The sequence below is a fragment of the Geospiza fortis genome, unplaced genomic scaffold (assembly GCF_000277835.1).
Source record: "Geospiza fortis unplaced genomic scaffold, GeoFor_1.0 scaffold396, whole genome shotgun sequence".
Lineage (NCBI taxonomy): Eukaryota > Metazoa > Chordata > Aves > Passeriformes > Thraupidae > Geospiza > Geospiza fortis.
In genome coordinates, this window is record NW_005054345.1 from 4636579 (window position 1) to 4648172 (window position 11594).

Here is an 11594-nt window from a genome sequence, read left to right on the forward strand (position 1 = left end):
CTGCAGGAGTGAATTCCCCTTCGGACACGGCCGTGTGGATCGCCGGGTGAAATGTGTGCGTGAGGATATAAAGGGGATAGACCCTGTGTTTATCTGTGACAAGTATTGCGACCTGCCAAGAGGATGGAGCCGGGCTCTGCCTGGTGGTGCCAAGCAATAGTACAAGAGGCGTGGGTAGGAACTGATGGCCGGGAAGTTCCGCCTGGATGTGAGGATGAACTTTTTTCCTGTGAGGATGGCAGAGCACTGGCATTGATTGTCCAGAGCGGGTGTGGAGTCTCGCTCACTGGGGGCATTCCAGAACCATCTGGACTCAATCCTGTACCTTGTGCTCAGGAATGGCCCTGCTTGAGCAGGGAGGTTGGACCAGATGACCCAGCTGTGTTTCCTTCCAACCTGACCCATTCTGGAATTCTCAAAGGGTTTCCAACCATCTCGTGCTTCCAGAGCCACACCTGTGAACAGCAGCTTGGCCAGTCTAGCCATGGCCAGGATACCAGCCTGCCCTCATCCAGAGACTCCCCTGTGAGAGCCCTTCTGGCCCCAGGGACCTCAACAAGTCCCTGAGAGCCTGACAGGGCAGGGCTGGGTGACTCCCGATGGCAGCCAAGGGCTCTCCATGGCACTGGAGCCATCCTGGTGCTGTGTTGTTGTGCAAACAGTTCCTATTGCTCGGAGAGGCTGGCTCAGGGGAGGAGAGGAGGGAAGCAGTAACACACCTGTTGCAACACTTCCCATCCAGGGCCTGTCAGCCCAGGGATTCTTAGCAGAGCAGGTTTTTACTTTGTTTACGGGTGGTTAATGGGAGCAGAGTTCTTCCGCATTCCTTTTTGATTTGTGACCCTTGGAAGTTCAGCATGGTTCCAGGTCTAACAGCTCTGTTCCCCGTGAAGTGATTTGTTAGTTGTGCACACTGTCATCAAAGTACCTAGGATTTATTGAGAATGGCAATAATTTAGATACTGGAAACAAGTTATCCATGAGAACAGACTTCTGAGACCATGGTTTTGCTTGGTGGAGAGCTCTAACTTCTGTCAGACAGCAGAGAACCCACACCAGTGCTTCCCTGGAGGCTGAAGTCCACAGGAATTCAGGTTCTGCTTGCTAAAGTTACCAAGCCTGGAGAGTGAGTGAGGCTCCTCTTGATCTGCACCGAGACTGGTAATCACAGGTGCAGAGTGCTGTGTTTTCTTCACTTTCCTCCTCCTGTAGTCACTAATCATGTGTAAAACTCAGCCTGCCCACGCAGTATTTTCTTCATTTTTAACAATATTTAGCTATGACCCACTACACCTTGGAGATGTGTGGTGTATCAGCGTTCAGGTACTCACAAAAGTATTCAATTTTTTTCCTTCTTTCAAGTGCCTGGAGCAGTCAGTGTGTGCTCAACGGCATTTTTGTAAATCCTGCAGCATTGCACAGAGTACAGGTGGTTTCAGAGGAAAGGTGTGTATGTGCTATGCTTGGTCTGACTGAATTTTTCTGTACAGCATAAGTAAAACTGAGCAAAACACTTGTTAGAATAGTGGTTTTTCACAGTATGGAGTCACTTGATGGCATGTAAACTATAAAATTTTGGCTATCTGAAGTTCAGCTGATGGCATGTTAGGACAATTTAGGATTAAGATCACACTAGCAAGTGCTGGTTTCCCTTGCTTTTGCTTTTCTCAACCTTTAAACTGACATTTTCCCAGTCAGAGGTCTCTGTGATGAGGAGGATGATGTGCACTGTATTAGTCACTCATGATAACAGGGCCAGGAAAAATTCCCGCTGCATTGGTGCAGAAAGGTGACTTTGGATCAGGATGAGCCCTTTGGCTGCTGAGGCTGGTTGTGTTAGAAGCCTTTGAGAAACAGCAGCAGTTAGTTAGGCACTTGTGGGCTTTAATATCCCCAAAGGTTCCATCCAGGCTGAGTGGGGAGAACATCCCACAAGGCTGGACTTTTCCGGGAGGGATTCAGGTTGCTGGAGGCTGGGTTGAAGGACGTGGGGCAGGGGTGGCTGAGGATGGTGGGGAAAAAGGGGCAGAAGAATCTCTGCTGGCTGAACTGTGTCCTCCTCCAGCAGCAAAGCCCTCAGTTTGCAGCTTCCAGCAGCCTTTGTGGAGGGCAGCTGTTTGTCAAGGCTGCTGGTGGGATGTTGGGATGCCGTGCTCCCCTCTGGCTCTGGGATGTGCCAGGGCTGAGTGTCTCCGTGCAAGTGGCAGGGGGGCGATGGCAATGGAAGACTTAAACCTTTCAGCTCTTCTGATGACCCTCTGCTGGCACCAGCATGGGGGAATTCCTTTTTCCTTGTGCTGCTTTTGAAGAAGATCCAAGTCTTGGGATTTCATACAAAACCTTCTGAAGCTTTCCCACTCCCTCGGATGCGTTGGGTTCAGCTCTCAGAAGTGAAGACAGTGGAACCCCAGTTGGATGCTGTCCTGGGTTACAAAGCACTCAACCTCCTGAAATTCATCATTTTCTCGATGATTTTATGGTTATGTTGGAAGTTGTGACATAAATGTTGAACTGAGGTTTCCAATACGATGAATAAGCATCCATAGGAGTTGGAGACTGGAGCTGGGATGTGGAGTGCTTGAACTGATTTTAACAGGACAAACCAAAGTGTTTTGGATCATTCTTCAAAATGAATGCCTAGGAATGGACTTTGTAATTTATCAACTGATGCTGACACTCTGCCTGGACTTAAAGAGTGTTTGGAAAGTGTTTAGTGATAAATTGTTTGGGCTCTTAAACATAGAGATCAATAATACATGGAGTTGTGAGTTTCTCTGGTGCCCAAAAGCACGTCTTAGAGACCAGTGCTCAATTTTCCATGACTTGAAAACTCTAAATTACCTTGTATTTTAAAGGATCCCTTCACACCAGAAGGAGCTGTTTGCTTTCATTTGTTTCCTCCCCACTCTCTTATGGAAGAAAGGAGAATAAAGAAATACTGAGTATGGTTTTAACATATTGTACAAAAAAATAATCACCAAAAAGCATTGCAAGCTGTTTGGAGGCCAGCTCTGATCACGAGGAACTCCAAAGTGCTGTGTAAACTTGAACTGTTACTCAGTTATATCACCTGAGATCCACTTGGGCATCCACTGGCACAAGTGGCTCTTAGGGATACTTGGAGCAGCTCAAGCAAGAAGCTGAAACTTTCTTGAATCTTTTTTTTTTTTCCTCCTGTTTTGTACCTCTTTCTCCAGGGAATTTCTGCCTCAATGGAGCCAAGATCTCTTACCTATAATTCTTCTCCTAAAATTTAAATCTCCAATTTTCTTGGGTCAGTCCCCATTGGATAATCGCTATTATTACACCCCCAGCAAAGGAAAAAATATTAATTTTGGGGATGGGTAGCTCAGCACTTGGAGGCTGTTTTGGATTGGGGATGGATGTTTCTGGTGGTGCAGTTTGGTCCTGCTGTGAGGTGTGGACATGTCACCCTGTCCCCTCTTGTCCCCCTCCTGCCAGTGCTGGCAGCCCAGAGCTGACTGGGCACAAAGCTCACCCCACCAAAATGTGCAGGATTCTTTCTGAGTGTTTAGCTCCCTGTTCCAGCTCCCTGTGGGATCAGATGGAAAATGGAAAGGGAAGAATAAATGCACAAAAGAGGGCTGGGGAGCTGGACCAGCCTCTTGGCTTTGGCTCTTGGGTGGGCATGGTGCTGTCAGGTCGTCGTTATTTCCTGCCATGCTGGATTTCTTCTCTGAATTTAATCTCTTCCTCTCCCCACTGCTGGTTTAAAGGTGATTCTAGCCACTTTTCCTCACAGGAGTTATTTTCCATGCCTTTCTCCTTTTGGTTCACTCACTTTCCTCTTTTAACTGCTGATGAGAGGTAGAAAAACAGAGGAGGAAAGCGAATGAAGGGAAGTTAAACCAGGAAGAAAGAACAAATTTCCATATTCTTAGTCCTGATTTGTTAAGGTTCGTGCTGTATTTTCAGTCGAGGAGGTTAAGTTTTGTCTTCTGGGTTTGGTGAAGACTCAGGAGTGTGTAAGGAAATGGTGTTTTCATCTGCTCTTCAGAATCAGCTCTCAGCACAGAATCAAAGGCTGCTGTGCTCTTAGAAGTGTTTTACTTCGAATGGAAAAGAAAATAAAGCTGCAGCACTTCCAAAAGTGCAGATGCATTCCTGAAAATCTTTCAGGGGGTTGTATGGCTCTGCTGCTTCAACTCTTACTACGAGTTTGATTTAAAATGACCTCCTAAATCTGTTAGGAGTCTTGCAAAGAGGCTCATTCTGCCTGGCCCTGGGTGGAAACCACACAAAGGCACTGAGCTCTGCAGGAATTCCTGCAGGAGACAGAGCTGCTGGCGTATGCACAGGAAAGGGTGCATAAATCTGAAATTGTGGTTTGTGACACACCTCCATACACTTCTTTTTTCCAATTAGGTAAATCAACTTTACCTGACTCTGCAGGAGAAGGAATGCTACTCACCTGCATAATTAATATTTTGGTAAATAGAACAGTGTCCTCCCAGAATTCCAGGTGTTTTCAGTGTGAGCAGAGACAGCATCCGAGCTGAAAGGGTCAGAGGTCCTGCTGGGAGAGAGCCCCTGGAATGTGCTGACCCTGGTGTCACGTTCACCATATGACCCTTGCTCCTTTTGAACTGCAAGACTAAAAAATAAATGAAAAGCTTTTATATAGAGAGAGAAATATGGCTAGTCTTGTTCCAAAATAATTCCAAATATATTATTCTGGAATTACACACTTATATACCGGATAGAATTAAAATTATGTAAATTGTGCCGTTAAATGGCTGACTTTTTTCAGAGGCACTTGTACTAAGTGAAGGAAACTTGTTTGGTAGAGCTGCCTTGATAGATTTCAGAATGACAGGCTCCACATCAACTTAATAACATGCAAGCAAGGGTAGAAATTTATCATCTCTGCTAATTGCAAGTCTGTTGTTTTTATACTGCCATCTAGGCCTCAGCCCCTGTTGGAGACCTGTTCTGTTTGGCACTGTGCAGGAGCTTGATAAAGGATATTCTGCTCCTTAAAAGCTTAATAAAGGATATTTTGCTGTTCATGTATGTAGAAAAGAGAAAGGCAAACACCTGCAGGAGAACAGCCTTCTTTCACGTGTTGTAAATCAGGCTGTGATTAGAACAGATCTTCCTCAGGAATGTGTTGGAACAGGGATTAATGTGCCTAATTTTGGCCTTTAATTCTGTGCTGTCCCATGAGTGAACTTCACTGTTTTATGGGGAAACACAAAGTTTCACCTATATTGCCATCCAGGATGTTGGAATACTGTCTACAAATGATCAGGTAGAAAATATCTTCTAAATTATAGGTAGATTTTAGCTCTGTGTATATCTGTGAAGATCACAACTTTAATGTCAGTATTCAAAATAACCTGTTTGAACATGTCTGTCTCAGTTTTCCTTTTCAGTTTTTTTTTCATAACTTGCATTTTTATTCATGTTTGGAAGAGTTGTTCATATTCTTCCTGTGTGTGAAAGGAAAAGCACGTGGAAGAAAGAAAAATTTTTGGATGTGCTGAGGCTATGTTGAGAGCTTTGTTAAATACTTGGGGTAAACAACAGGGGTAGTAGTATTATTTATTAAATTTCTTGTTGTTAGCTTAGTATTACTGCATTTATCAAATGTTACTGCTCTGTTTCGATCTATCATTAATTAATTTTTTTTTTTAACCTCATCCAGGTTATTCTGATCAATTCCAAAAGCACCCCTCAACATGCCTGAAAATCCAGCAGCAGGTAGGTGGTCTGAAAATTGTTCCTTTTGCTGAGCACTGAGCCAAGCAGCTCCATTCCTAACCTGGCCTTGTCTGTGGTGCAGATAAGCAGCAGGTGCTGCAGATCCTGGATCGGCTGCAGGCAAAGCTGCAGGAGAAAAGGGATTCCCAGCACCAGGAAAACCTGGCTGTCCTAAGGAACACCCTCAGGAGCCCCCTGTTCAACCAGATCCTGACTCTCCAGCAATCCATCAAGCAGCTGAAGGAGCAGGTGAGTGTAAAATTGCTGCTGTTGGTGTGATGATGACTCTGGGCCAGTGGAACTTGGATCCGCGTGGGTAGGCGTGTGTTAACGAGGGCGCTCTCGTTAATAAGCTGTAACCTGGTGCTAGTGAGTGTTGGGCTTTTTTTTTCTTCTGTGGCACTAGTGTCTGCAGAGGCACTGCTGAAATGAGAAGTGGTTTTGCAACCAAGAGGTCATGGGGCAATGTGCTTTGAAAGGGATGCAGGACAGGCGGGGTTGTGTTGGAAAGAAACATCTGCAAAAGACATCAGCTCCAGTGTTTGGAGTCCCGAGCAGTGTTGGAACTGGGATCCTTTGTTTTTCACTGGAGCTAAGTGCTGTTTATCAGCCCACTGGCAGCATTTTTTCCTCCCTAAAAGACAGCATCACTTAGTTCCTGCTAATTTTTACAAGAATGCTTAACCTGTTTTGGCAAGTAAAGTGTAGAAAACCCAGCCTGACAATTTGCCAAGCTCTGATGCGGCTGTACCCAAGTGAGGTTTAAAATGACTTGGCTTCAGCAGAGCTTGGAACTTCTGTGGTTTGGTTTGTACAGCCGAGTGACTCTTGATTTTGTGCACATGGGCATGGACAGGTGTCACCCTGCAGCTAAGTTAAAATCACCAGCAAACTCAAAACCAGGGGGTGACCAGCAGGGTGGGTGTCAGGGGACAAGGCTGTCCCTTGCCAGGTGTATTGCAGGTGCTCCTGCCTGGCTGGCCTGGTGGTGGCTGTGCCATTCATTATCCATCCTTTCCGAGTTCCCAGAGGTTCTGCATCCCTTCCTTCCAAGGCTTGGATGCACGTCTGCAGGCTGTTAAACAAATGTATGAAAATGCAAATGTATCCAAGAAGTGGCTGTGACATAGTGGGGTTTGTATTTGGAATGTTCAGGATTCTCATATCTAGAAAATTTGGGTTTTCTTGAAATTCTATTTAAGCATGGGCAGCTTCATTCAGGATGGGATTTTCCAGTTTATTTTGTCACAGTGGGAATATTTTTCATTTCTTCATTATCAGTGAGGACTAGAAGTGCAAGTTCCAGCAGTGATAACATGTTCAGTGGTAGTTTGTACCCTAGGCTCTCCTTGGGGAGGGATAATACAAACCAGGCCTCAGGCTCCTGAATGACTCAAAATACTTGAATTTTTGTGCCAAAATTTTATATGGGTTTCCCTAACAGTTGCAGCAGTGCTTGAGAGCCTCTTTAGTGTTTGTTGCTTTTGCATGTGATGTTTCTGGAATACCGGGGTGAAAGGAGTGTAAGGCGCATGGGCAGGGGAGAAGCAAGAAAGATTTAGAGAAAAATGAGTGGAGTAGAAACACAGTTGAAACATTCAGGGAACTCCTGAAAAACATTTAAATTTGGTATGGTAGCTTGGTTATAGATTCTATATTAACACTGCCTGATTTATACAGGTGACCATATTTGTGTGAATGGGCATATATGAACACAGGTTTTTTGCTCCTTGGGCAGCCTGCACATAAAATGGATGAAAAAATATTTGTGGAAAAGCCTTCTTTTGTTTTCAATAGCTGTTCCACACCTCTGTTCATTTTCAATAGCTCAATTACATGCCTCCCGACCGCTCGGTGGATTTTGATTTTACCAAGAGGGGGCTCTTGGTGTTTGCTGACAAATCAGTCACTGCTGGGACACCTTGCACTTTACCTGCACCCAGAGCATCAGCCTTCACTCCAAACCTGGCAGTTAATGAATTTAACATGATCATCCAGCAAATGGCAAAGGTAAGGCTCTAAGGTTTAGTGAACCTAACTTTTTTTCATTTTGAAGCATTTCATGCTGCTTTTTTTGTGTCTGGCAGTGTGGTGCCTCCTAAGCAGGAGAGAGTAGAAGTGTTGAGAACTTTTCCCTCTGGAAGATAATGTCAGCAATAGGAAGTTGCTTGGTGGCTTGTTTTGTTTTTTTAACTTCCATTGCCAATTTTTTGTTTTACTTTCTACCAAACACACCAGCGTAGTAAGGAAGTTTCAGCTGCCAGAAAACATTTTTGGTATTTGATGACACTTAATTGAAAATGGACATTTCCAGCAGAAAGTTGTTTTGATGGAGGCACTTGTTTATCAAGTACATTTTAAATTGGAAATGTATCAACTTTATGAACAGTGCAAAGGATTTAAAAAACTAGCACGTAATATTTTATTTAACTCTTTTATTTAGTATGTCTTAACTTTGCCAGGCAGATGCAGATGTACCAAATTCCCTAAGAATTTGTACAGGTGCAGACATCCACCCACGTGGGATTGGCATTTATACCACAAATGTATTGTTCTGTGTTATTTTGAACCATTAATTTAATTGCTTAGTCATGCCTTTCTGTATTAAGTAACTGTTGCTAATTGACTACCTTAATGTAGCTGTAATATTTTGAGCATTACTCTTCTCATTAGTGTGTCATTAACTCATCAGAGATAAGATTTAGCAGTAAAGGCTGCACCTTATTTGGAATAAAAGAGCTGTGATAGCAGTGCATTCTCCCCGTAATATTTCCCAGTAAACAACTCCAGCAATTTTGTATTAAAACTGAAAAACAGGCAGTTGCAAAAGCAAACTCTTTTTAGCATTAACTGTGAAGCCGCAGGGAGGTGGAGGAAATTAATTTCTGTATTTAAAAGCTGCAGCTTTTTGAATGCACACCTAAAAATCAGCATTAAAAGCAAGGGGAGCTGAAAAACAAGTAATTTAGTTTAGCTATACAGCATTTCCAGAAATCCCAAATATATTGCTCTGGACAGCACTTCGTTCATAGTTTTCATCCAGTTTGGAATTCATCTCATAATGTGAATGAAGTGTGAAAGCAGCTCTTAAATTCCCTGAGGTTTCAGAACCTCGGAGTGCTTGCATATCCAATACATTGCCATATTAAAAATAATAAATGGAGGAGCTTTTATAGCAATAACATATTCGGTATTTTGCCTTTGTTTAGTCTTAGGAGGAGAATAATTCTCCCAGTGTTCATAAATTTTCAGCTGGTTCATTCTGTTGCATTGAAAATTAGTAAATCATTTTATCTTCTGTTTTATTAGGGAAGACAAATAGAATCAATTACCATTGATAAACCTTCTGTTGGAGGGCTTGGATTCAGTGTGGTTGCCCTTAAAAATCCGAGCCTGGGAGAAGTTGGTATCTTTGTCAAGGAAGTCCAGCCAGGAAGCATAGCTGACAGGTGAGAACTTCATAATTGTGTTGGAAAATTGTATTTTCCATGGAGGGAAAAGTCATGACCTTCACGTTGAAAACTCAATCAGAATAACATGTTTTTCTGGGTTATCTGGTGGGATATTTTGGTGGTGGTATCTTGAATTCTGGCTTTTCAGCTGAAAGGGACTCATGTTTTGAGGATCAGGTTTTCAGATGAGTTTTAAATTTCCGAACCATTCATAAATGGAATTTCCAGAAATCATGACTCACTTTGGAGAATCTTGAGTCCTGATTAAAAAACCAAAAGAAAACTCAGAAAAGAATACAAAGAAAATAAAAATTAGATTCCGTTTTAATTTTTATGCATTGTGTCTCTGAAAGATTTTTTTTTTCTTTATTTATGTGCCTCTGACAATGCCATATTTATAGTTAGTTTTACTGTTTGTTTCCTGTGTAAATTTAGATCCACTCATCCCAACAGATCCCTGCACAGATGTCATCATAGAATTGAGGCTTCAGGCAGTTTCTTCCTGTATGGTCTGTGGGTTTTCACCCAACAACAAAAGACAGAGCAATCCTTTAAAAATAAAATGCGATTGTAAAACCGCAAGAGTTGGCATGAGACAAACGCAGTGCTTGGAATTATGTCTCAAGAAAAATGTGTCTAGATTTCAAGTCATTGGTGTCACTTTTTAAATAACACATGTCAGGAAGTGCCAACACAGGATGACAAAAAGAGTGGGGAGAGGTTGGAATGATAATGGCGATGGGCCCGCAGAGAACACACCAGAGAACACTTAAAGAAAAGCATATTAAGGCTCTTTCAAAGTGGAGACAGATGGACTGATCCGGATGTCAGAGGAGGGTGAATATCTCACTTTAGGATTTGATGACCTGCTGCTCACTTTCTTTGATGAGAGAATCTGAAATATGGTTAGTGCTCGAAGAAAGTGATTTCTGGGAAACATCTTAAACATGGCACGACAAAAAGGGAAGTTTCAAATGCCTTAGTTAAGATGTGCAGTTGTATTGTTTGGGAGTTTATAAATTTCCCCAGCATGCTTCCCATTTTGCTTCTGAGACAAGATCTCCTGGAGACTTTTTTGGATTCCTACAGAGCTTTGAAGGCAGTGTCTGTCTATGTAACAGTTTGGTCTCGTGCTCAGAATGAATATTTAACAAAGGAGATGAGTGATGGTTTCTCTCTTGTCACAAATCTAAATTCATCACTGGGGTGAATTAACTGTGAAATTTATATTATCTCAAGGTAGCAACTGAACTGCATGTTGCTCCAAGAAAGTTTCACGTCTGAAGCTTGATACTATAAATTTTAAGTAAAATATAAATATGCAGCACATCAATCTTTAGAATAAATAGTGATACAAAACAGCATCAAAGCCTGAGTTGTGGGTTCTTAGAGATGGCATCATGTAGTGCTAAACATAATGAAGACTAGTTCCTAGTTCATTGTGTAACTACAAAAATACTTTTTTCTGCTTTGTAGTTCAATATAATCAAGAGAGTATAAGGGAATTGCAAATAAATTTTGCACAGAAGCAGAGTAAAGAAGTCAGCAAATTTCTGTACCATGGCAAAGCTGGAGCAAAGTGTGGCTGGGCAGTTTGGAGCAGTGTGGGTGGAATGGAGTGTGTAAGCTGGTGAAGGCACCCTAATAAGCAGATTTTTAAAGCACATAAACATTTAACCTTGCAGAACTGCATGTTTTTCCTATTCACATTTCAGTTACAGGAGCCTGATGTGAAGTCACTGTGCTGCATTAAAAAATTGCTTTCAATGTTTTGTTAAGGGATCAAAGACTGAGGGAAAATGACCACATACTGGCCATTAATTGCACGCCATTGGATCAGAACATTTCCCATCAGCACGCCATTGCCCTCCTCCAGCAATCCACAGGATCCCTGCATCTGGTGGTGGCTCGGGAGCCGCTTCAAGGGAACAGCAGAACTGCCTTGTTCAGTGATGTAAATCCACCTGAGACTGTGAGTTCTTGTAATACTGTCCAAATCAGATTTCGAGCTGGGCTGGATTTTTATTTTTTTAATTTTTTTTTTTCACCCGTGGCTCTGAAGGGTTTGTGTTAGCAAGTTTTACATAGAGGGATTTTTTCCTTTAATCAGATTTTAGGTGTGATGACATTTCATTTAGACTCACCGTGCAGTAAGCGCAGAGCTTCCATTGCAAAGCTGCATGGTGGAGTTGTTATAAAACAGATCCTGGGTTTTTATGGGATAGCAGAAGCTTTAGTGGATCCCCATATTCTTATCAGCAGGGTCTGTTCAGCACAAGCTGATTGAAGCATTTTATGAGAATACCCAGCTGAAACCTACATGTGCTCAGCAATTAAAGATGCTCTGATTACCTCTTAAAAGAGAGTAAACATAACCTGCCATGAGCACTGCTTGGAACAGCCCAACCAATTTAAACT

At 42.7% G+C, this 11594-nt stretch overlaps 1 protein-coding gene across 1 annotated transcript in view; it reads left to right on the forward strand.

The window, feature by feature from the left end:
• The first annotated feature begins 5664 nt into the window (after positions 1–5664).
• PATJ (PATJ crumbs cell polarity complex component) overlaps positions 5665–11594 on the forward strand; it is a 130677-nt gene continuing 124747 nt past the window's right edge. The window contains exons 1-5 of the mRNA XM_014307834.2: positions 5665–5724; positions 5807–5973; positions 7552–7734; positions 9034–9173; positions 10956–11148. Coding sequence (XP_014163309.1) covers positions 5703–5724; positions 5807–5973; positions 7552–7734; positions 9034–9173; positions 10956–11148 — 705 coding nt within the window. The 5' untranslated portion in view covers positions 5665–5702. The remainder of the gene's footprint in view (positions 5725–5806; positions 5974–7551; positions 7735–9033; positions 9174–10955; positions 11149–11594) is intronic.